Here is a 26,774-nt window from a genome sequence, read left to right as displayed (position 1 = left end):
CCAAGTACTTGTTAGATGACATGGATCTGTGGCCCCCTAAGCCTCTGGGCACCATAGCAATGGCACCCCCTGCACTCACTATAGCTATGCCTAGAGCTCCTCCTCCTCCTCAGTTGTGGACCCAATAGCATCTTCACTAGCGTTGTAATTAATTTCTTGTACAATTGTATATAATGAAATGCCCTCTGCCACTTGGTGTCACTGGTGCTTTGTAGGCATACCTCAGAAAAAACATCTGTTAGATATGAGGCATCTGTTATCTCCTGGAAAGCACTTTTCCCATTTTTAGCAAATTTACTTTTTATAAACCAATATTTATTACATAACAGTGATCCTATATGCAGGTGGATCATATGATCTATCACAAATTATCCATATGTCTAAATTTGAGTTTATTTCATTGTCTGTTACATTAATATTATTTTGTAATTTTATACTAGGAAGAGTCAAGTGGATGAGACTTCATTGTTGGAATTATAAAGACAAACAGAACAAATGAATGAACAAGATAGTTATATTCATCAATGGCAGAACACATGGCACAGTAAGAAATAAAGCTTCCAGTGAATTTGTTACACATAAAAGGAGTTTATGACATACAGTATAAATAACATTGAAATACTTTCATTTAACTGTACACATCAGTAATATAGCCATCATTTCACAATGCTAAAGAGTAATCTTTTTATGGTAATGTCCAATGAAGTATAAAATGTATACACCAGCATTGAGTGTCATTAAGAATGAAGTTGTAAATAATGACAAATGTTTAAAAGGGTTACATTCAAGATACCGGCAGAAATATCGATGCCAGAATCCCAACAGCCATCAAAACACGACACCGGAATCCAGAAAGGGTCAGGATCCTGACGCCGGAAAACAGACACCTGGAATCCCGAGAGTAAGTATAACCAAGACGGTTAGGGTTACACTGCGGGGGATGGGGGTGGGCTGGGGGGGTTTAAGGATTAGGCTGCGAGAAGTTGGAGGTTAGGGTTAGGCTACGGGGGGGGGGGGGGGGGGAGGGTTAGGCACCACAAGGGTGAGGTTAGGTTTAGGCACTAAGGGGGGAGGGTTAGGGTTAGGCTGCAGTAAGTGGGGAGATTAGGTTTAGGCACTAACCGGGGAGGTTAGGGTTAGGCTGCAGTAATGGGGGAGTTAGGTTTAGGCACTAACTGGGGAGATTAGGTTTAGGCACTAAGGGGGGAGGGTTAGGGTTAGGCTGCAGTAAGTGGGGGGGTTAGGTTTAGGGGGGTATGGAGGGGAGTTAGAAGCCTCAACTCACCCCTGTTGGGGTCTTTAACATCGCAATTCCGGCGTCTGTATTCTGACTGCCGGCAACCCGTCCACTGGGAACTCTTACCCAACCCTATTTGAAATATTATTCATGCACAGGAAATGTACATGCCTAAAGAGTGTTATTGCTAACTATAGCTCAAACAAAGTACAATTTATAGGTGGTGAATCGACCATTTGGCAGCAACCAGATAATATGCTCATACTGTAATTTCCGCTGGTAATATTAGTGTCAGTTGCAACCCTAAAAAAAAAGAAGAAAATGTATAAATTAATTTTTATTTCAAAAGCTCAATCAATCATAATCAAAAACATATTGGCTGATTTATTATGTCTATATTTTTTCTGTGTTTTGCATATTTACTGTAGAAGTATACACACGTGTATTTTTGTCAGGCATATAACATTGGCTAACAATTTATATGGGATTTCAATCAATCAAAAGTTTTCATTTCACTGAAAAGTCCAAGTTAATTTGCAATGACAGGGCTTGCCTAAGAGTGATTTTCATAATGATCCTCATAGTCACATGATCACATATTGTACATCATAGTCAGAGGATCAAATGGGGTCTATTCATGAAGCAGTGAAAAGTGTGGAGAAGTGAGCTGGGTAGAAGTTGCCCATGGCAACCAATCAGCTGCTACGTATAATTTTATAGAATGCACTTTAATAAATGTTAGCTCACCACTGATTGGTTGCCATGTACAACTTCTCCATTAGCTCACTTCTCCACTCTTTTCACCACCTCATGAATAGATAGACCCCATTAAACCTAACAGACTATAAGTATCACATATTGTGCCCTATAGCTGGTGGATCTCTCTTTGCACTCTGATCCATTTCCTACAGAAAAAAAGTGTGATAATTCCAATCTGCAGATGGCGTTAGCTATCAGAATCAAACTCCAAAATCGTTTTGATTATTTTCAGTGTTTGATAAATAGCACAACCGCAATATACAGTATCTAGTCTGTCAGTAATGCAAGAGATAGCAGCAGTATCTCCCGTGTTGTAAGCTTAAGTAGGATATTTACCAAATGAAGGGGTCTATTTACTAAGCCTTGGATGGAGATAAAGTCGCTGGAGATAAAGCACCAGCCAATCGGCTCCTGTCATTTTTCAAACACAGCCCGTGGCATAGCAGTTAGGAGCCGATTGTCTGGAATTATTTTTATCTCCAGCGACTTTATCTCCATCCAAGGCTTAGTAAATAGACCCCTTAGTGATAGTCCACAGTGTTGGGGTAACAGTATGCTAAGAGTTTGTTAGTACCATTACTACTTTCTGGTATTGTGATCTGTTTGGTTATTTTGTTTAATGTGTATGTTATATACTCCAGGTCTTTAGCCCTCTCTACATTGATTTAATTAATATTATACATACTTTATTTATTTATATAGACAGTCATTTATATTAATAGTTATGTTTATAGTAATTTTTTTAATGTCATTCTTAAAATCCTGTAATTCATCTTAACTGGGAATGTGAGTGGGGGGATGTAGCTGGAGCCTTGTTCGCCATACAATATAATTGCTGTTGGCTGACTCCCACTTTGTTCATGTTCCCTTCCTCTTAGTGCCTACGTGTGCCCCTGTCCCCTCTTACTGGCAGATATGATGCTGAAGGGCAGATGTATTATCCTGGAGAAGGCATAAGGAAGTGATAACCAGTGATAAATAAGTGTTAAGTGCAAGGTGATAATGCACCAGCCAATTAGCTCCTAACCGTTAATTTACATATGGGAGCTGATTGGCTGGTGTGTTTATCACCTTACATTTATCACTGGTTTATCACTTCCTTATGCCTTCTCCAGGTTAATACATCTGCCCCTAAGTCATGATTGTCATCTCCTAACAGGCTAGCAGAACCCAATTAATGTATTTTTCACTTCCTCAAGTTTATACAAAGATGGCTAATGTGGGCAATGTGGGCTAATTACTTTGCCCAGATTCTAATTACAGGCATGACAGGAAGGTATAGCTAATGGGGCTCATGGGAGTGACCATCAGGGACGAACTTCACATAGAAACTGTACTAGTTCTCCAAGTCTGTAATCACCTACCAGGCTGACAGATCCTAATTTATGTACTGTTTCCAGGCTAATTTTTAATATAGAAAAGTGGTTTAATTACTTTGCTTAGATATTAATTCTAAATGTGTCAAGAAGGAATAGATGATAAATAGATGAATAAATGACTAATGGTGAACAAAAAAAAAAAGTAAAAATAAAACGCATAATTGAATTTCACCCATGGAGACATCTTGGAACTGGCGCCATGTTTCTGGAGACCTGCGCATGCACAGTAGACTCCAGAAAATGCCAGAGACTACTGTGCCATGCAGAGGAGGGGGTCCACCCGGAGGTGCACACAGGCCCCCTCCTCTGTTGAAATGCCCCTGGGTCTGGGATCATATGTGGAGATCTGAGGGGCATGTGGGGCAGCCTGATAGGATGTGAGGACATGCAATGGGGATCTGGGGAGGTCTGAGAGTTATAGCTCTTTGTAGTAAAACTTTCTAAAGATTTTCTTTTGCACTAGGAGGCGCTTCTGTCATCTCATTAAAATATATATATATATATATATATATATATATATATATATATACATATCTATTATCTATATATATATATATATTTTTTTTTTCCGTACTTTTTACCTCATTAGTTACATTTCCACAAAAGTGGAACTGGATTCCAAATTTGGGCTTCCAGTACCACGGTGCATGCACAAGACAGATTACCTTAAAACTGCCCAACAAAACAGTAAGAGTTTTGTTTCTACTACCATCCAGTATCGTTTGGTAAACGAGCATCACTCAGGTGCCGCGGCAAAGTTTAATAAGTAAATTGCTGCAATACAATATTTTCTATTGCTGCATACTGATAAATAGACCCTTACATACTGAATTAAAATCATGTGGGCACAAATTCCATCTGTAACTTTTTTTTTTTTAACTCATAAAATTCATGTAATATAAAACTGATTAAAACAATGACTAATTCCTGCATATATTACCAAGCAATAGCATTTTTTTTTCTATTTTAGGATGCCTGCACATGCTGCACACAACCCTTCTGGAGACAGGGGCGCACACTACACCTCTGAGTATACCCAAACAGCCCCTCTTCAGGCACCGGGGAACTTGGCTGCGCTGAATGACTCTCTTGCTCAAAATGTGCGTCTTATTGCCATAAATAACAGAACTGGATGCAGCAAAGCTACTTTGCTAGGTTTGAAGTTTGGACTGATCAATTTGATATGTGACACTTGTACATCTGTGTGTGAATGAGTCTGAATCTGCAAACGAAGTGCTACGGTGCAGCAGCTTTTTCTCACGCCAAGTTCCGTTGTGCTTCATCTGTGACTTTGTATGTATACAACTAATTCCTGCCTGTTTAAAGTCACAGGCAAGAGTCTCTAGTACACTTTGAGTGGTGTTTCGCTGCATATTGGATGCAAATAGGGCGCAAAATGAAAAAATGGTGCGCTACACCTCTCGGACCTGCTAAGGCGTGTCGGGCATCTCACACCATATGGCGTATGTACGCTAGGTGTATGAGGACACAGCTAGATGCTGAATTATGTGATGACTCTTTCAAATCAGTGATGTCCCAACCTGCTTAAGGAAGTAAATCTATTTTTTTCCCTAATGTAAAATATCATCTTTTAATACATACTTAACTTCCTTTTATTTCGCCATTACTAAGATAAAGCCCATCTTGCATATAATACATTTCTGTACAAACAACTTGGTCAGACATACAGCTTATCAGGTGCTATCTAACTGATTCATCATATTTACCTTTGAAGGTGAGTTAAGCAGCAATCAATTATTTCCTGTGAGCTAACAGGCAAGCTCGTGGAATTAAGAAAGGTATTGTCTAACAAATCTCTACACGGGCTTTGTCCAACTGGTGGAGTTAGTATACCTGTAAATAAATATTTCATTATAGATAGGTCTTTATATACATTACCGTGTATCTAATTACATATTCTTGTGCTGTAACATTGGCAACAATACAGTAAATTCACGACTTCAGGGTGAAATCGCACATAGCGGGGCTTGCGGCTAAATTAATCCATCCCGATGTGTAAACGTTATTAGTAACTCGTTTATAAAAGCACCTTGAGCTTTTAAGGAGCATAATTCAATAAAGTTTGACAAATAAATGTCTCGTCTTCCACTATATATATCCTTTAAAGTTTTTTCAATACGTTCTCTTTATACTTTATGTACTCCTTATACTATATATATAAATGTTGTTTCTTGTATATAGGTATCCAAAATATCAGTAAACTTTTGTTATAAGGTTTCCATATATGTTTTCTGTACTCCTTATACTTAGAGTTAACATTTTTCTATGTTCATTTAGTAGGGGGCATGCCTGAGGGTAGTGTTGGACTGGGGCATGAAGGGCCCACCGGGAAAATGCCGTGTCATGGGGCCCATGTTTAGGGATGTGGCCAGTCTCTGGAGGGGGTTGGCTAACCATTAGAGAATGCACAGTCCGGGCCACTTGTTATATATATTTAGTAAATACTGCTAGTCCATGCATGATAATGTACTGGATGGTACTGAAGAGAATACACCATAGTCCTGTGCAGTATAAGATAACATATGTATGTGGCAGTGGGACCAACCAGGGGTGGATTACGGTCGTTAGGTCGACCACTGAAGGTCGACAATGCCATTAGGTCGACATGGATGTTAGGTCGACATGTACTAGGTTGACAGGTCAAAAGGTCAACATGACTTTTTCACTTTTTTAAATTTTTGGGATTTTTTCATACTTAACGATCCACGTGGACTACGATTGGAACGGTAATCTGTTCCGAGTGAAGCGAGGCACCTTGTCCGAAGTGCGAAGGGACATGGTGCACTAATATAGGTTCCCCGTCACTTTACGGAGAAAACGACACCAAAAACAGTCAAAAATCTCATGTCGACCTTTTGACCTGTCAACCAACATGCCCATGTCGACCTAATGCATGTCTACCTAATGGCAATGTTGACCTTCAGTGGTTGACCTAATGAGTGTCAACCTAAGTTGGGTCGATCCAACGACCCATACCCCCGGGGGTTTCCCCATGTATCCCTGTGGGCCGTCCAACCCTGACTGGAAGCATAGCTGAAACTGCCATAGGGTTACAACTTTTTATTGTCAGATTTCAGAACACTCTAATAAAGATAGAAAAATGGATGTATTGCATAAATTCATGGATATACCCCCCACTTATCCCTAGACCAAACACACATTTCCTTAAAAGGTATGCACTTCTTTTTTTCGGCATTCAGAATGTCGAAACTGATATGTTGACATTGCCAGAATGTTGACATTGTGAGTGCTGACAGCAAAATGTTGACACTCAATTTTAGGGTTAGGTGTAAATTAGGGATAGGGTTAGGCTACAAATAGGGTTAGATTAGAGTTTGTGTTAGGCTGAGTTCAGGGTTAATCTTAGAAGTCTACAGGAAATCCTACACAACATGCCAAATGCAAAGATTCACAATTTTGACATCCTGGCAGTGTCGACATTGTGAATGTTGACATGTCTACATTCTGTGCATATTGACATCCTGAGCTGTAAACATGCTGGTCATCTACAAAATATACCACAACCCCTTAAAACACATTTCACCCTGTGCTTAACATTACACTCAGGGGCGTATTTAGGGGTCAGGGCGCCCCTAGGCCCAACAGTAACGGCCACCCCTCTGCCTGATTCTATTACTTTCACTCAGTAGTTTTAATCCCTTATTTGATCATTGTCAAAATAATACATTAATAAAAAAACAATTAACTATGACATTTCATTTTTAATTATGCATACATAGCTACTAAGTAGGACAGCTTACAGAGGCAGTATGTGCATGTTCTACCCATGTACACACAACTCATGATGGCGTATGGTACAGTACAGTGGAAATAATTTGCAGTTACTGGTACATTTTGTGCTGACAGTAACAACACAAACATCCAAGTGCTGCCCCCAAACAAGTGTCGCCCCTAGGCATGTGCCTCACATACCTAATGTGAAATTCCCCACTGATTATGCTACAAATAAACACACAAGCGTGCAGAAAGATTCATTAATTTTATGCAGCAAATGCAGTATATGCCATCAGACTTCTCTACATACTCCTTTATGCCACCAGACTCCCAAACATGCACATTTTAAGCCATCAGACTCCTCCCCTTTATATGGCATCAGACCTTCTTAGGCCCCTACATATGCAGAGCCCCCTTTTGCCCCTTTATATGGTATTAGAGCCCATCATGCCCCTTTATATGCCCCAATGCCCCTGGGTTTCTTGAAATAATAAAAATGCATGCAGAACTTATATATAAATATAGTACCTGCAATACAAGCAGTCATGAAGCAGGCTACAGTACCAGCAATCATTGCTCTGATAGCACCTGCTGCAATATCACTTTTTCTGCTGGGGGCCATGGAGCCTGAAACACACAAACAAAATACAATATAATAATACAAGCAAACGAAACAAACATGCAAATCATTCAGGATTAAGCTGAATACTATTTTTAAGTGATATTTTGATCTAGTTGAATGATAAAATCTCGAGTCATTACCAATTCATAGTTTATGTTCTCTTTTAATGAAAATATTTTGAAAACTTATCTAAATAAACAATAATACATCACTGGCAGTTGAAAATGATGGAAATACAGTATCCAACGTGCTATTGTAATACAAAAGTCTTATTTACCGCATAAAATACGGGATACAGACACAAATGTAAAAAAAAATTAAATACAGACATCTTCTGTCTTCCCCTTTAAACATGAAATGGGTTTATTCTTAACTAATGCAAATATTTGTCACGAACCTCGGGCAGCGGCGACCGCGCTTGTCCCTGCGGGTGGCCTGGTCTGCCCGGCGCCTCTCTTCCCCTGACGGTCTCCGGCTTCAGCGGCGGGTCGGCGCTGCTCTCCGGCGGCTTCCCGGAAGCAAGGACGCCGCCATCACAAGCGAGGGCAAGGAGGCGGAGCAGGTCTGACGTCACCTGCCTGCTCCGCCAATCAGGCTAGGGCGGGGAATTTAAAATCAGATACCAGGCAGAGATCCGGTGCCTGAGTATCTTCGTTTCTCCTGCGGAAGCTGTGATTCCAGAGCTCCCTCGTCCCTGCAAGCATCCTGTGCTTCCAAGCATCCTGTGCCTCCAAGCATCCTGTGCCTCCAAGCATCCTGTGCCTCCAAGCATCCTGTGCCTCCAAGCATCCTGAGCCTCCAAGCACCTCCGTGCCTCCAATTATCTCCGTGCCTCCAATTATCTCCGTGCCTCCAATTATCTCCGTGCCTCCAATTATCTCTGTGCCTACAAGCGCCTCGTGCCTCCAAGCACCTCGTGCCTCCAAGCACCTCTGTGCCTCCAAGCACCTCTGTGCCTCCAAGCACCTCCGTGCCTCCAAGCACCTCCGTGCCTCCAGTTACCTCCGTGTCTCCAAGCACCTCGTGCCTCCAAGCACCTCATCCCTCCAAACACCTCGGTGTCTCCAAACACCTCCGTGCCTCCAAGCACCTCCGTGCCTCCAGTTACCTCCGTGTCTCCAAGCACCTCGTGCCTCCAAGCACCTCATCCCTCCAAACACCTCGGTGTCTCCAAACACCTCCGTGCCCCCAAGCACCTCCGTGCCTCCAAGCACCTCCGTGCCTCCAAGGGCCTCCCTGCACTCCCTGTACTCCCAGCACCTCAGTGCCTCCAATACCACAGTGTCTCCAATATCTCAGTACCCCAGCTTTCAGTATTTCTACAAGTCTTGTCTTTCAGGAGACCTTCAAGAATTCCTCTGGGCCTCCCGCCTGCCGTCTTAGTCCTGCATGAGGAAGACCTACATCCGGCCATCTCTACTACGACCCAGTGGCGGTTCCTCTTCCCGGTCATCGGAAGAAGCCCCGAGTCCACAACACTCCCAAACCAGGTCAGTGATAGTATACTCAGGCCACATGGACTCGGGGAATCGGAACACGGACTCGAGTGCCATCCAGAACCTGGCTTCTCGAGTGCAAAGTCAGGAAGCAGCGCAAGGCCAGGTGATGCAGTACCTCCAGCAGTTGTCCGGGCGTCTGGATCAGATTCAGGCGTCTCTGGCCTCAGTAATTCCGGCACCTGTTCCAGTAGTCGCACCAGTTGCCGTTGCCAGCAATGTTCAACCATCGGCCGGTGTCACTCCACGCCTTCAGTTGCCTACTCCGTCCCGCTATAATGGGAATCCCAAAAATTGTCGTGGTTTCTTGAACCAATGCGAGGTACATTTCGAGCTACTTGCACACAACTTTCCTACAGACCGGTCCAAGGTGGCATATATTATTTCTCTGTTGGAAGGTTCTGCTTTGGATTGGGTGTCTCCATTATGGGAACGATCTGATCCCATGGTTTCCAACTACACCAACTTCATCTCGTCCTTTCGAAGGATTTTCGACGAGCCCGGCAGAATGACCACTGCTTCTTCCGATTTGCTCCGTGTTCGGCAGGGCGCCCGTTCCGTGGGCCAGTACGTGGTTCATTTCCAGACCATTGCTTCCGAACTACGCTGGAATAATGACGCCCTGAGAGCTGCCTTCTGGAACGGTCTTTCCGACCGGCTGAAAGATGAGCTGGTTACTAGAGATCTGCCGGATCCATTAGAAGATTTGATTTCCCTTTGCGTCAAGGTGGATCTTCGGATGCAGGAGCGTGGAAGAGAACGTAGCCGTTCGGATCGTTCCAGGTTCCGGAATCCTACTCCTAGGCCGGTGGCCTCACCCAGCTCAGATGAGCCCATGCAAATTAACCGCTCCCGACTGTCTCCGGAAGAACGACAGCGTCGTCGTGAGGGTAAACTCTGCCTTTACTGTGGAGCCGCAGATCATTTTCTTAAATCTTGTAAAGCCCGTCCGGGAAACGGGCAGGCCTAGCTTGTTCCGGAGGAGTCAAGCTGGGAGTTACGACAAAAGCTTCTCCAACTTCGGACTGCTTGCTTCCAGTAACTCTAGTCTCCAATTCAGTCTCCAGGTCTTGTGAAGCCCTATTGGATTCCGGAGCTGCAGGGAACTTCGTTTCTTCTTTCTGTGCCCAAAGTTTGGGTTTAAAGTTACGGCCTATCGAGCGGCCAATTTCTCTGACGGCTATCAACGGGACTAGAATTTCCAAAGGTCTTATAATGTGGCGCACGGGGCCAGTTAAGCTGCAGGTCGGGGCTCTACATCAGGAAGATTTGGAACTCTTGGTAATCCCAGAAATGCCTCATGATCTGGTTCTTGGAATGCCTTGGCTGAAAAGTCATAATCCCCACATCGACTGGAAGTCGTCACAAATTCTGTCCTGGAGTCCCTTTTGTCACACTAATTGTCTTACTCCTGTTTGTCCGCTCCGTGTTACCTCCAAAACGGATGAAGAGCACATTCCGGAGGCATATCAAGGGTACAAGGACGTATTTTCGGAACAAGCTGCTGACCTGTTACCACCTCACAGGCCTTGGGACTGCCCTATTGACCTTGTCCCAGGGAAGACGCCACCTCGTGGTCGCACATATCCTCTGTCTCTTCCCGAGACTCAAGCCATGTCGGAGTATATTAAGTCCAATATGCTCAAGGGATTCATTCGCCCCTCTTCCTCCCCTGCCGGTGCAGGCTTCTTTTTCGTGAAGAAAAAGGACGGGGGGTTGAGACCATGCATCGACTACCGCGGCCTAAACGACATTACTATTAAGAATAAATACCCCTTGCCACTAATCACAGAGTTATTTGATAGGGTTCGTGGTGCCCGCATTTTTTCAAAACTCGACTTGAGAGGAGCTTATAATCTTATACGCATCCGAGAGGGGGATGAATGGAAGACTGCCTTTAATACCCGAGATGGGCATTACGAATACTTGGTGATGCCGTTTGGTCTTAGTAATGCTCCCGCGGTTTTCCAGGGGTTCGTCAACGAAATCTTTCGTGATATGCTGTATCAGAGCGTTGTGGTATATCTGGACGACATACTGATTTTTTCCAAGAATCTTGTCGAACACAGGACTCAAGTCAAAGAGGTGCTACACCGTTTACGAGAGAATCATCTCTACGCCAAGCTTTCCAAATGTACCTTTGAAGTAACATCTATTCCGTTCCTCGGTTATGTCATCTCGGGGACGGAGCTTCGCATGGATCCGGAAAAGTTGTCGGCCATTCGTGACTGGACTCAGCCTCTTTCCCTGAAAGCAATACAAAGGTTCCTGGGCTTTGCGAACTACTACAGGAAATTCATTAAGGGTTTCTCCACCATTGTTGCGCCCATTACTGCCCTGACGAGGAAGGGTTCTAATCCTAGTTTGTGGCCTCCGGAAGCCATTGTAGCTTTTTCTCGCTTAAAGTTAGCTTTCATGACGGCCCCAGTTCTCCAACAACCAAATTTCGAGGAACCCTTCTTCTTAGAAGTTGATGCATCTTCAGTCGGGGTTGGGGCTGTTCTCTCCCAGTATTCCTCTGATAAAAAATTACATCCGTGTGGCTTCCATTCTCGTAAATTCTCTCCAGCCGAACGAAATTACACTATTGGAGACCAGGAACTCTTGGCAATCAAATCTGCCTTGGAAGAATGGAGATATCTTCTAGAAGGGGCTAAACATGTGTTTACCATCTACACGGATCACAAGAATTTGCTGTACATCAAATCCGCACAATGCTTGAATCCTCGCCAGGCGAGATGGGCACTTTTCTTTTCCCGATTCTCGTTCATTATCAAGTACCGGGCCGGGACTCTCAATATTAAAGCAGATGCGCTTTCTCGTTCACAAGTTCCCACAGACGAGGATGAACCTCCGGAGCGGGGTTTAATTCTGAATCCAGTTTCTGTCTCTGCTGCTTTAACTACTCCAGCTCCTCCTCCTGGAAGAATGTCCGTGCCAGCTAGATTCCGCCCAGGAATACTACTGTGGGCCCATAACTCCAAGTTTTCCGGTCATCTCGGCGCTCAGAAGATGTACAAGTTTCTGCAAAGGTCTTACTGGTGGAACACCATGAGGAAGGATGTACAAGATTGCGTTAATTCGTGTCCCCAATGTACACAACATAAATCTCCTCGTCTGCCTCCTGCAGGGTTACTTCGTCCTCTGCCTATCCCTGTGAGACCCTGGACTCACATTTCCATGGACTTCATCACTGACTTGCCCTGTTCCAAGGGTTGCAACACCGTTTGGGTTATCGTTGACCGTTTTTCGAAGATGGCACACTTTGTGCCCTTGACTGGTCTCCCGACAGCACCGAAACTGGCTCTATTGTTTATCCGAGAACATTTTCGTTTGCATGGGTTGCCACAAGAGATTGTTTCTGACCGTGGAGTACAGTTCACCGCCAGGTTTTGGAAAGCCCTTTGTTCAACTCTACACATTAAACTTAAGTTTTCGTCTGCTTATCATCCCCAAACTAATGGGCAAACGGAACGAGTCAATCAAGATCTAGAGACTTTTCTTCGTTTGTATCTCTCTCCTTCACAGGACAACTGGGTGGAGTTGTTGCCTTGGGCGGAGTTTGCCCATAACCATTTGTTTCATTCTTCCACTGGGGAATCACCATTTTTCGTCAACTACGGGTTCCATCCCCGTGTTCCGGAATTTCCAAGCCTTCCGATAATAGAGGTTCCTGCTGTAGTGTCCACTCTACGACACTTTGGACAAATTTGGAGAAAGGTTCATGCTAATCTTAAGCAGGTTTCAGTTCGGTACAAGTTCTTCGCAGATAAGTAACGGCTCCTCGTCTGATTCGGATCTTCCACTCCAGACATCCGACTAAGCCCGGGAAGTGTCCAGGGGCCACTCCTGGAGGAGGGGGTACTGTCACGAACCTCGGGCAGCGGCGACCGCGCTTGTCCCTGCGGGTGGCCTGGTCTGCCCGGCGCCTCTCTTCCCCTGACGGTCTCCAGCTTTAGCGGCGGGTCGGCGCTGCTCTCCGGCGGCTTCCCGGAAGCAAGGACGCCGCCATCACAAGCGAGGGCAAGGAGGCGGAGCAGGTCTGACGTCACCTGCCTGCTCCGCCAATCAGGCTAGGGCGGGGAATTTAAAATCAGATACCAGGCAGAGATCCGGTGCCTGAGTATCTTCGTTTCTCCTGCGGAAGCTGTGATTCCAGAGCTCCCTCGTCCCTGCAAGCATCCTGTGCTTCCAAGCATCCTGTGCCTCCAAGCATCCTGTGCCTCCAAGCATCCTGTGCCTCCAAGCATCCTGAGCCTCCAAGCACCTCCGTGCCTCCAATTATCTCCGTGCCTCCAATTATCTCCGTGCCTACAATTATCTCCGTGCCTACAAGCACCTCGTGCCTCCAAGCACCTCGTGCCTCCAAGCACCTCTGTGCCTCCAAGCACCTCCGTGCCTCCAAGCACCTCCGTGCCTCCAGTTACCTCCGCGTCTCCAAGCACCTCGTGCCTCCAAGCACCTCATCCCTCCAAACACCTCGGTGTCTCCAAACACCTCCGTGCCTCCAAGCACCTCCGTGCCTCCAAGCACCTCCGTGCCTCCAAGGGCCTCCCTGCACTCCCTGTACTCCCAGCACCTCAGTGCCTCCAATACCACAGTGTCTCCAATATCTCAGTACCCCAGCCTTCAGTATTTCTACAAGTCTTGTCTTTCAGGAGACCTTCAAGAATTCCTCTGGGCCTCCCGCCTGCCGTCTTAGTCCTGCATGAGGAAGACCTACATCCGGCCATCTCTACTACGACCCAGTGGCGGTTCCTCTTCCCGGTCAACAACACTCCCAAACCAGGTCAGTGATAATATTAAGTAATGCAAATAGATGGCTGCAACTTATAATAATACAGGTTGAGTGTCCCATATCCAAATATTCCGAAATACGGAATATTCCGAAATACAGAATTTTTTGAGTGAGAGTGAGATAGTGAAACCTTTGTTTTCTGATGGCTCAATGTACCCAACCTTTGTTTAATACACAAAGTTATTAAAAATATTGGCTAAAATCACCTACAGGCTGGGTGTATAAGCTGTATATGAATCATAAATGAATTGTGTGAATGTACACACATTTTGTTTAATGCACAAAGTTATTAAAAATATTGGCTACAATTACCTTCAGGTTGTGTGTATAAGGTGTATATGTAACATAAATGCATTCTGTGCTTAGACTTGGGTCACATCACCATGATATCTCATTAGGGTATGCAATTATTCCAAAATACGGAAAAATCTGATATCCAAAATACTTCTGGTCCCAAGCATTTTGGATAAGGGATACTCAACCTGTATAATATTTAGAGATGAGCAGTTCAGGTTCAGAATAATCCAACAGAACTGGATTTTGGGTATTGAGCTGAATTAAGTCAGTGTCAGGTGTGGCTTGCTTGGTTCGGATCTCAAAACTAGGCAAAATGCCACGTTCCCCAAAATCTTGTATCACATATAAACCACCCCTTCCCACTTTTAGCTGAATTTAAACTAGAAAGTGTGGGGACAGCTTGTGGTTATTAGGATCAATGACTCAGAGCGTGAGACAGAGACACATTACCTTTACAGCAGCGAATGAGGGACCAGTAACAGAATATATTTTTACATTGGCGCTTTTCAGCAGTAATTTTTCTTTGTTGTACAGTCTATCTAAAACCTATAGATCTATTACACCACACCCTTTTATTTTGTGTTTGCCACTTCTTATGAAGTGGGACAGGTTTTTTTATTTACATATCATTAGTCAATGATACAGTAAAAAGCTTGTTGCTCTGCAAAGGAGATTGGTCTGGGAAGGTGAAATAGTTGAGTTGAAAGACATAGGGGGAGATTTATCAAATCTTGGAGAAATATAAAGTACCAACCAATCAGCTTCTTTCATTTGACAGGCTATGCTAGAAAAATGATTGTTAGAAACTGGTTACAACTTTGTCTCTTTCCACTTTACCTCTTTCCAAGATTTGATAAATATTAAGCATTCAGAGAATAGATCATGTGACAGAAAAGTCATAGTCCATCAGGATTATTTAGTCTAGTGCAATATGATCAGGTTATTATCCACCTTGAACTTGTCAGAGGAAGATAACCATAAGGTATTGGAGGTACAGATATGTCTCCACAATATAAATGCAACATACAGTACATTATTAGATGGCTTGTGAATAAGCAACAACTAGTACAGTTGGGCTCCTTGAAGTTGCTACACAAATGAAGGACAGCTAGCAACCCATCAGACGTCTGACAAATGATTGTGTCTTTTGAGATATGAGATTTCTGTTGATAGTTACTATATGAAGTGAGAGATATGTCTTTACAGACAATAAATATCCATACATGAAGGGTTCTTGATGAGTAAAGTGACCTGGGAAGAATGCTCATCTATGCTGTAATGATATCCACAGAGCCAGGAAACTGAATAGGTAGTCCACTAAAGCAGATATTTTGTAAGCTTGGAAAAAAGAGCAGTGTAAGTAATCAGAGGCGAAACTAGTGTGCTGCAGTCGCAAAAAGGTGCCTGTAGGTGGCGGCATTATAATGAGTCAGGACATCTTCACTCTGCGCCGCACACTGGCGTAGTTACAGCCCTGCTCTCCCCAGCATCACCCACTACTTCTATCAGGTGTCACCTACTGCCTGTAACCCACTACTTGTCACCCACTGCATCTCCCTAACATCACCCACTACTTGTCCCCACTCCCTCTACCCAGCATAACTCACTGAGTGCCCCAAGCATCACCTACTGTCTGTCACTCACTGTCTCTCCCTAGTGTCACCCACTGCCTCTCTCCAGTGTTACACAATACCTGTCACTCACTGCCTGTCACCCTCTCCCTCTTTCTGGCGTCACCTTCTGCCTATTTTTCACTGCCTTTCCCCATCATCCTCTCTCTTCTGTCACCCACTGACTGTCACCCTCTCCCTGTCACCCACTGTCTTTCCTTGGCTTCACCCACACCCTCTCACCCACTGCTTCTCTCGATCACCCACTGCCTATCCCTGGAATCACCCTCTACTCATCTCCCATTATCTCTCCCCGTCTCCTTCTCTCTCCTATCACCTTCTCCCTGTCACCCCCTGGCTCAGCCCATCACTCTTTAAACATCATCCACTGACTTTTCTGATCACCCTCTGTCTGTCACCCTCCCCATCACACACTCCCTATCCCAGTCAGCCTCTACCTCTATCATTCACTGCCTCTCCATGTCAACCTCTCCCCATAACCCTCTGCCAATCACCCTCCCCACCACCCACTCTCTCTCCTTGTTTCCCTCTCTCTGTCAGCCTCTACCTTTCCCTGTCACCCACTTTATATTATGTACTTGGGGTAGGACAGAAGAGCTGTACCCAAAGCATATTTTTGCACCTGGGTCACTCCACCACTCAAAAGGTCCGCCACTGTAAATAATGACATATGTGTATTATTAATATCTAGTTGTGAGCATGACAAGATAGATCCTATGTTTTTACCACTGTAATTAAATTGGAACAGTTAATCTTAAACCCTGGAACCTGCTCAATCTTTTTCAATCTCAAAATGCAGATTAGGGAGAGAATTGACAGGGAAAAAAAGATACAGTCATTGTCCATATTTCTGGATTTTGCACCTACTGTAGTAGATTTCTATCTTTTGTAGATAATTGTGATATAAAACATGAGACTAGAGATTAGAAAATTTTAGATTTAGACTTTTACAGCAGATGTCTATAGAAAATACTGTAAATATCTGCTAGGAGCAAAATAGTAAATTTTCAAGACTGGCAGTTACAGTGAGCACAATTCGTCTGGTTCACAGCATCATATTGATGTTCTTGAATCTCTTACATCTAATGTAATATTGTTCTACTGTACAGTATGCCTCAGTGTTGACCTGGTAGCCAGCTGTGTTTCTCCAGCTCTTGCACTAGGGTTCTGAGGATTAGGTTTCTGCCAGGACAGGTTTTTGGAGGTTCTTTAATGCACTGTATTAATCATTATTTTAGGATTTTTAGAATGGGGCCTGAGGTCCTTTCTGGAAATAATTGGTGTTTCAGAAGCATTCTCTTCATTTGTTCACCTTTTCACAAAAAATTGTACAAATACGCTAAATTAAAGAAATAATAATAAAGTGCGTTTTATAGTAGTATCTGGGTTCTGCAAAGGGTAGCCATATTTTTTTGATTTGAGAAACAGCAAAGAGGAATTTGGTGATGGTAATACAGAATTTATAAATTATTTATCATAAAAAGGTGACAGTCCCCCTCATGAGACAGAGCTTGTCTAACACGTTAGTCTTACTCATTAGTTTGGCCATATCCTCATTTATGTTTTTATTAAAGAGCAAAATAGATAAAATTTTATACATACTTAGCCCTCCAATAGTAATTCCCAAGGAGCCAAAATTTGCAAATCCACACAAAGCATATGTTGCAAGTACTTCAGAACGTACCTATTTAAAGCAATAGAACATCTGTTAAAGATGATTACAATATCTTAAAATTATTGCTAGTCTAATAAGACAAGTTTTCAAAAGGAGGAATCAAAATTCCCTAAAGATTTTCTGCCAACTTAAATAAGATGTAGTCATGTGAGCTGGCGATACCCACACCAGAATCCCGAGCGTAGGACAGCCCGACAGTCGGCATGCAGACTAACACGGACTATTCCCGATGTGTGTCGAGCGCAGTTAGACTGCAAGGGGCTTCCTTGCGCTCGCACCCCCCGCCGGTATTCTGGAGACTGGGATTCTGGGGTCGGTATGGTGACATCCGGGATCCCAAATGCCGGTCTCCCAATCCCAACCCATTATAGGTCAGAAATGCTAAACCTGGACTATTTGCTGTATTATACATGTTTTACCTATAGTAAAATAGTTGATATCGCTATCTGTAAGGTGTTTTTTTTTTTTTTTTTTAGAAGACATCCATACTCTATATTAATATCATTTGCTGGCCATTTAAGAGAAAATAAGCAACATACATAAAGAGTACAATTTATTTAGTGAATGAAAAAATTGTTTGGTGAAATACTTACTGACATATATTGCTTTATTCCATTTATAAACATTGGACCGCTGGCCTTCCTCTTGGTAATCAACCCAGCAAGGTATTCATATGCAACAAACTCATTAAAAAATGTCTTGTATCCGATAAGTTTTCCAACAATGAAGCTATCCTCCCAGTCCACTCCCATCATGAATGAGAATGGCATGAAGACATAAGAACAGATCACCTGCTCACAGAAAACAGATTAACAATGATGACTCTTTCCCTATAAAATAGAATAATACAAAACAATAGTGTATTACAGGGCTGATTCAGAGAAGGACGCTGCCTCGCGTCCATTCGCAGCAGCAGCGGCCATCTGGTCTGCATATGTGCACTGGCTGCAGTGTGCGTGCACAACCCTTCTCCTTGCAGTAGCATCCAGGAAGGAGGCGGCCGCAATATGATTGACAGCGGCAGGCATTCGCAGAGCAGCAACGCGGCATTGGGAGGGCGTGGTGGGCCGAATGGGGGCAGGCTGGGAATGTTTTCAGGGCAGCTGCATGACATCAGACACAGCCACTCCTATTCAAAAAGTGGCAGCAGATTCAATGTGTTCAGACGCATTGGGAGGCGGCCCATCACACATGCTGGGCGACCTTGCCCTGTGCTGGGCGGCCCCCAGCATGTGAGGAGATCTCTGAATGGGTTGAGTATGCATGACGGTCAGCATACCAATGCCGGTATCCTGGCAGCAGAATGCCGACGGGGGGTTGAGCGCAACAAGCCCCTTGCGGGCTTGCCGTGCTTGCCATGCAGCGGGCTTGGTGGCTCACTGCACTCGCCACAGGTTCTGTTTTGTGGACACCCACAAGTGGGAATAGCCCCTGTTGATTGGCATGCCGACCATTGGGATTGTGAGCGGGCGGGATTTAGGGGCCAGTATTGTGACCGGCGGTCTCCTGACCGCTGGTCACATAACTGCATCCCCCAGGGATGTGCGGTGAGCTAAATAGCTCAGGAGGCACTGGCTAGCACCAGAGCTAGATTTACACACAATGTATTAGTCAAGGGGTACATCTGGACATTATACACAGGTGAAGCAGTATAAACTCCTGGAAATTTGGTGCGATTTGATCAGAGATGTACGGAAAGGTTAGGCAGGTGAGGCACTGCCTCACCTGCCATAGACTTTTTACTCCAGAGTTTTGGCTATAAAAATGATTAGAATAATGCAAAGAAGATATTTCTAACAAATTATTTGTATTTTTCACATACTTTATACAGTCAAAACTCTGGCACAAACGTTAGTATGACTGGAAAGGCTCTGCCTCACCTGCCTCACCCCACCGCACGTCACTGGCATCCCCTCTGAATCAGCTCCTAAATGTTAATTGAGAGCACAATGAATGGGATTTTGGAACTGCACAAATGACAGTAGATATGTAGCAACCTTTAAATGTTTAGCTATAGCAGCAATTTGAAATTCCTGACATAAAAGCTTATTTCAGTTTGCAAACACTATGAACCCGCAATGCTCCTTCATGTGCACAAGTGCACCAACATGTCAGGCTCGCTTTGTGTTGGCACATGTAATAGTAAATGGTGGAAACATTAGAGAAGTTCTTCCTACTGTTGTCTTTTTCCTTTTCAGCTCAGTTCACCTTTATGACGTTACACTGATCATGAGAAGAGACACAGGTCTATGGGGGAAATGTACTGAGCCTTGAAAAGTTATATATTTCACGGTGATAAAGTACCAGCAAATCAGCTCCTAACAGCCATGTTACATGCTGGGTTGGAATAATGACAGTAAGGACCTGGTACTTTATCATTGTGCAATTTATCACTTTTCAAGGCTTAGTATATCTGTCCCTCAGTTTATTATTTTTCTGGGTGTAAAGTTTTTCATTACTGGTAAAACTACACCTACAAATGATCTGTCCCACAGCACTGCAACTGGAAGGTGCACAGTACATCCAGCTAAAAGTATATCCTGTAACACAAACTCCTGCAGGTACTAGAAACTTTCTGCCAAATGCAACTGCTCAAAGGTAACCATCAACAAGCATTTGCACTTGCACTAGGGGTGTCGAGGGCCACGGTCTGCATCTTCCAACGCAGATTTCCTGGTGCCGACAGAGTAGTTCTGGTGGTCATTCTGAGTAAGCTTCGGCTAACTCAGCTGACAGATGGTCACGATGGTGATCCGATGCTGCATCTTTGGATGCAGCACTCGGATCTGTGAAGCTGGCAGGAGGATTCTTTTTTCTTCAGGTGCCTTGTGCGGAAGTAGCATATTTTCACATCGCTGCTGCTCCCAAAGGCACAGCTATAATGCTAACTGTGTCCACCTCTGAATCACCCCCAATGTCCACTCCAAAAATGATTTGGCTTTAGCTTGAATTTCAACAAGTTACTAAAGACAGCAACAATCAAATATAAAATCTACGGGGCTAATTAAGAGCTGATCGCTCGTTAGCAGTTTTTTGCAGTCCTGCGATCAAATAGTCGCCACCTACAGGGAAGTGTAGTTTAGCTGTGCAAGTGTGCGATCGCATGTGCAGCCAGGTGATACTGCAGTTTCTGAGTTGGCCAGAACTTACTCAGCCGCTGCGATCACTTCAGCCTGTCCGGTCCCGGAATTAACGTCAGAAACCCGACCTGCAAACGCATGGACACACCTTCGTTTTTCCAAACATTCCCAGAAAACGGTCAGTTGACACCCACAAACGCCTTCTTCCTGTCAATCACTTTGCATTCGGCTGTGTGAATGGATTCTTCGTAAAACACAGCGTACAGCAATGATCCGTACAGCAATGATCCGCTTTGCTCTGTGCGACGCGCCTGTGCATTGCGGTGCATACGCATGCGCATTTCTGACCTGATCGCAGCGCTGCAAAAAAAGCTATCGTGCGATCAGGTCTAAATGACCCCCTATGTGAGAAACTTAAGACATCCAAAAGCTAAGTTACAGATAGCTAATAAATAAATAAATAAATAAATAAATAAATATGAAAAGACAGTATATTGTTGTTAAAATGTAAGATATGATGCCTACCTCAAAGCTAAGCTGTGGATAGTCAAACATATTTCCCAGCCAGGAGAGGGCAGAATTGAAGAAAGCTAACAGCGAGAGAAAGGCCATCAGGTTTACTGCTATATTGGCTACCAGAGGAATGGCAGCGGATGCTCCTTGACTTGCAGCTTCGAGTATGTTTCTAGCATCCCTGATTCAAGGCAAGTAGAACAATTCAGTTATAGACATTAAGGCAATATTGTACTCACCAGTACATGGCATCAGCAGCTTTTTTTGGTATCGCTATTAATTCTTATAACTAGTTCTGGGAACAGGAAAATATAATCTTTGCATCTGTATGCTAAAGCCACTGCTGATTATGGGGGTAATTCTGAGTTGATCGTAGCAGCAAGTTTGTTAGCAATTGGGTAAAACCATGTGCACTGCAGGGGTGTAGTATGGTATGCCGGCGGCCGGGCTACCGGCGACCAGCATACCGGCGCTGGGAGCCCGACCGCCAGCATACCGACAGCGTGTCAAGCGCGAATGATCCCCTTGTGGGCTTGCTGCGCTCGCCACGCTGCGGGCACGGTGGCTATTTTATTCTCCCTCCAGGGGGGTAGTGGACCCCCACGAGGGAGAAAAAGTGTCGGTATTCCGGCGCTGGTATACTGTGTGGCAGATATAACATGAGCAGAGAAAGTTAGATTTGGGTGGGTTATATTGTTTCTGTGCAGGGTAAATACTGGCTGCTTTGTTTTTACACTGCAATTTAGATTTCAGTTTGAATACACCCCACCCAAATCTAACTCTCTCTGCACATGTTATATCTGCCCCCTGCAGTGCACATGGTTTTGCCCAACTGCTAACAAATTTGCTGCTGCGATCAACTCAGAATTAGGCCCTATGAACCACTGAGATGCCACTTGTAGTGTCTTGCAGTGGTGAAAATCCATCTCTGTGTGTCATTAGAGACACCATTGGTGCACCATGGAAACCTGTAGCAGCCCAATGGCAGGTGCAGTCTCTCTGCTGACGATGGCCTCCTGTGTGATCGCTTACAGTGACATGCCAGCATCTGCATAGCCACCTGTTTCACCTTATTCTCATTCTCTTATTCTGTTCTTATTCTTTCTCACCTCCTACCAGATTACGTTTCTGGGAACTGGTAACCTGCCCCCACTACCATGCCCCTGAGGAGACTGAGGAAATGTACATTATTTTAAAATTACAAAGGGAAGTGACTGTAATGTAAACTGTGGGGTTTATCTTATTAGCCGCAGTCATTTGTCGCACCAGAAAATGGGCTTTTATTGCGATTTTGGCCCAATAATGTCTATTTAACAAAGCGTACATGACATAGTAAGATGGCTATTTTCTTATGCCAACAAGGGAGAGTCCTGAGTGCTATACGAAGGGGGCTAGTGGTGGATTGATTTATCAAGGGGGCATAGTGACGCCTGCTTTTACTGCATTGGCACAATGGAGGCAATATTCAAGGGAATATGTAGTCAAAATTGGTAATAGCCCATTGACAACCTATAGTCTTGGTGAGTCATATGTAATCCAAAAGATATCATAATATGGGAGTTATTTAACAGGTTCTGCGATTATGGACACGGAGTGATTTCGGTTAGTTTGCCACTACATTTAAACTGTGCTGCTTTAAATTTTGTGGCAATCTCTCCAAAATCACCCTGGTTCCATAATCTAGGAATCTATTATATAACCCCTTATGTTCTGACCAACAAGGTAGTGGTCAGTGGTGTTACTGCTAAATACTCCAAAAACGCACATGAAAGTGATGACCCCCAATGTAAGGGCAAAATGCACACTGTGACTGCATTGGCTGACTAAAGTGTAAAGCAGCACAAAGGCAATGCCTTGAATGAATACAGTGTACAAAGTGTGTGTGTGTGTGTGTGTGTGTGTGTGTGTGGGGGGGGGGGGGGGCTGTACTATACAAGCAAACAGAGTTCACTGAGCTTATAGATACAGTCATACTAAGCTTGAAACTTGAATTCAATCCATTAAATAAGCAATTCTAATACACATTGCTGAAAATGTATCAAGCCTCCTAACAGGTGGGGAAGTGGACAAATGAAGTGGAGACGTTACCCATAGCAACTAAACAGCTTGTACCTATCATTTTATATAATTGACTTGATAAATACTAGAAGCTGATTGGTTGATAAGGCAACTTCTCCACTTGCCCACTTCTCCACTGTGTAGAAGGCTTGATACATTTCCCCCATCGCCTGTTTTCCGTAGTGTTCCAGAATTAGTGTGCATGTAATGTATTATCTTATACACACTCCACTGAAGACTATTACACATTTTGAAGGGGTTCTCTGACAATTAAATGCCCACAAACACGGCAACAATTTTAAATGAACTAAATCTCCTTATCTCAGTATCATCGATGTTTGTGATAAGTGAGGTATCAGGTTGTATATATACCGCTTACCCCTTCTCCAGTTTAAGTCCATGCTCCATAGTTACTCTCACAGGTTCAGTCTCTGGCCAGAATAACTTAGCGATAGCTAATGCCGCTGGTGCTGACATGACGGAAGCTGTCAGCAAGTGTGAAGAAGACACCTATATTAAACAAGGCAATAAAATTAGATATTAACCTACTAATGCTGATGAATTATTCCTTTTAAACAGTTTACTACTGGTGAGCATATCAAACCGTGGTGAGACCAATGTGACCTCCTTGAGAGGCCCTGCGGTAATTATAACTTTGCTTTGTGACTGCTACTAATGCATATATGATAATCAAATTGCTATCATGTATCAATTGGGTAACTATTGATACATTGTGAGCTGACTGTGGCAACAATTATTATGAGTGACTGCTCAGTGATATTAATTAGTTACTATCCTTGTGTACATTTATTTATTTATACAAGTTGTATTACTTGTTCTCATTATATGATTTGTACCTTTACTCTCGGAAGTTATATTGTTATTAGATATTTTATCATCCTATATTAAATTATTTTTAGATATTAATGTACTGTGTTGGATTGTGCTTTTGAGAGCACCACCTGATCTTTCTTTGGCAATTTTCATGTATTTAGAGGACTGGCACTCCTCTTTTCAGGTTGGCTGCTTAAATCGCACTTCCTAGACACAATTGGTATTACCGCTGGACATTTTGTGGCGCCAGGATTACATATTTTGTTCTTGCATTTTTGCTTTTTTCTTGTGCCTCTAATCCAGGCATCTATATCAGTGATTATCAAAAATGAATGTAACCTGCTACACAGGTAGATTACAAAGCAGATTAGACATATTGAGAAATTATGAATCTGGTCATTCGCCAGTTAATATCTCAGCACACAGTGAATCTATAGAGTACTCAAACAAATTCGAGGATTTGTTAAAACCTGAGGTTAGATATTGGTGGGATAAAACTACATTACAAAAGTATGTTGAACAGGATAAGATTCCGCGTGGCCTGAGGTTAATTAAAACCCTTTTCATTATGAGTCTGAATTGCTAAAACAGTAGGATATGTTCTTAGACAAATGCTCACTTGCTTTTATGCAACTACTAATTGACTACAGTGAAAAGAAATGAAAAGTAATAGAAGGAGAAATGAAGACAACATGCGAAAGCTTGTCCAAATATAAAAGAGATAGGAAACAGTGGTGAAAAAGAGGTTAGAACAATATGAAAGAGAAACCATTGAAAGAAAGGAAAAGATGTGTAAAAGAGACTTATAGTACATGATTAGGGATGCAGTTGATATGCTGGCGGTAGGGATCCCGGTGGTCATTTAAGATGAACCAGAAGGTAGCTCAGTCTGATGATAGCAAGCCTACAAAATACTCTAAGCCTAGAATGAAGGAGCAGAATTAAGGTTATCCTACAGTCCCACTGTCACTCATCATAGAGAATCTGAATAGAACAGTGGGGCCTAATGGCCCATACACACGTTGAGATTCGGGCTATGCCCGATTCTCACTATGCGACAGGGGCTAGGTCGGCACATAGTCAGTATCGCAAGCACATAATGAGTGTGCTTGCGATACTGACTATGTGCAATTTTGGCTAAGTGTCAATTCTGACTATCTCTTCTATAGAGATAGTCAAAATTGACTTGCCTGCACAGTTTATCTATTCTTGCGATGCCGACTGCGCAGGACCGCACATCGGCATCGAATCAGGATCGCCAGGTGACTCTCACCTTGCGATCTGCACTAACTTTTCTTACGATTTTGACTATATAGTCAAAATCGTAAGAAAAAATCTCACCGTGTGTACACACCATAAGACCTATCAACAAATCTGTCTGAATATAATTCTCTGGGTGGTATTCAAATGTTTGAAAAGTCGGTTGGGTGTCTGTTTTTTACTTTCTATTAGATAGGAAAAAATAGACTCCCAACTGACTTTTCAAACATTTGAATCTCCCCCTCTGTGTCATTTATTAGAGAGGGAGTAAGTAACCACCTTAAGGCCCGTACACACTGGCTGATATATCGGCCGTTCACTTGATCGGCCGATATATCGCGGGTCCGTCGGCCAGTGCGTACGGACAATACATCTGTGAACTCCGTCGTTCACAGACGTATCGCGTCGGCCCCGCAGCACAGCCGACGGCCAATATATCTACCGATATATTGGCGCGTCGCTGTGTGTGTACCTGTACACATGCTGTGGCGGCCGGCGGTGATTGACAGCTGAACTGGGCGCCATGTGTACACGCCCGCACAGTTCATGACGTCAGTCCCCGATGGATCGGGCAGTGTGTATGCTCAACACACTGCCCGATCTGTCCATAGATATATCTGCCGATCAATTGATCGGCAGACATATCTTCCAGTGTGTACCCACCTTTACAGGAAAACAAAACAACACACGTATCCAAATAATAACAGATACGAGGCACTCGCCCTTACTCCTATAAGACAATCAGGATTTTGGTACTTACCGATAAATCCCTTTCTCCGATTCCACAGGGGCCACTGGAGTGTAGTTACAATGGGGAGATAGTAGGTGGTATTGGTAGCTGGCACTTTAAAAATTCTCACACTGTGGCTAGCTCCTCCCCTACTATCTCCCCTCCAAGCCAGTCTACGTTAAACTGTGCCCGAGGAGAGCTGTAATAAACAAACCGTAAGGTAGAGGAGGTTAACGACGCCCTGTAAACCAGGCGAACACAAACTAAACCTGGAACAGAACCTGACAAAAAACCAGGCTAGCCTGAACCCAACAAGCAGTCATATGGTGATCTGCAATCGTTAATCAAACAAAAATCAGGAGAAACAGCGCTGGGCGGGCGTCCAGTGGCCCCTGTGGAATCGGAGAAAGGGATTTATCGGTAAGTACCAAAATCCTGATTTCTCCTTCATCCACTAGGGGCCACTGGAGTGTAGTTACAATGGGGACGTCCCAGAGCTCCCAAAAAACGGGTGGGAAAGCGCTGAGAGTCCTGTAAAAACTGCTCGGCCAAACAGTGATGCAGAGGCCGTAAAAGTGTCAAACTTGTAGAATTTGACAAAACGAATGTCGGTTTGACCAAGTAGCCGCCCGACAAAATATTCATGGAG

The 26,774-nt window shown here is 43.8% G+C and overlaps 1 protein-coding gene across 4 annotated transcripts in view; it reads right to left on the bottom strand.

The window, feature by feature from the left end:
• Nucleotides 1-568: 568 nt before the first annotated feature.
• The window catches only part of SLC28A3 (solute carrier family 28 member 3), a 483,890-nt gene continuing 457,684 nt past the window's right edge, over nt 569-26,774 (bottom strand). For all 4 annotated transcript variants that reach the window (XM_063913791.1, XM_063913790.1, XM_063913792.1 and 1 more), the window contains 7 exons: nt 23,681-23,811; nt 21,256-21,424; nt 18,244-18,441; nt 17,578-17,659; nt 7,660-7,758; nt 5,103-5,229; nt 569-1,540 (listed from right to left, as the gene is read on the bottom strand). In XM_063913791.1, coding sequence (XP_063769861.1) covers nt 1,429-1,540; nt 5,103-5,229; nt 7,660-7,758; nt 17,578-17,659; nt 18,244-18,441; nt 21,256-21,424; nt 23,681-23,811 — 918 coding nt within the window. In that variant the 3' untranslated portion in view covers nt 569-1,428. The remainder of the gene's footprint in view (nt 1,541-5,102; nt 5,230-7,659; nt 7,759-17,577; nt 17,660-18,243; nt 18,442-21,255; nt 21,425-23,680; nt 23,812-26,774) is intronic.

This window comes from Pseudophryne corroboree, chromosome 1 (assembly GCF_028390025.1).
Source record: "Pseudophryne corroboree isolate aPseCor3 chromosome 1, aPseCor3.hap2, whole genome shotgun sequence".
Taxonomy (NCBI): Eukaryota; Metazoa; Chordata; class Amphibia; order Anura; family Myobatrachidae; genus Pseudophryne; species Pseudophryne corroboree.
This window is presented reverse-complemented; position numbering and strand designations above follow the sequence as displayed.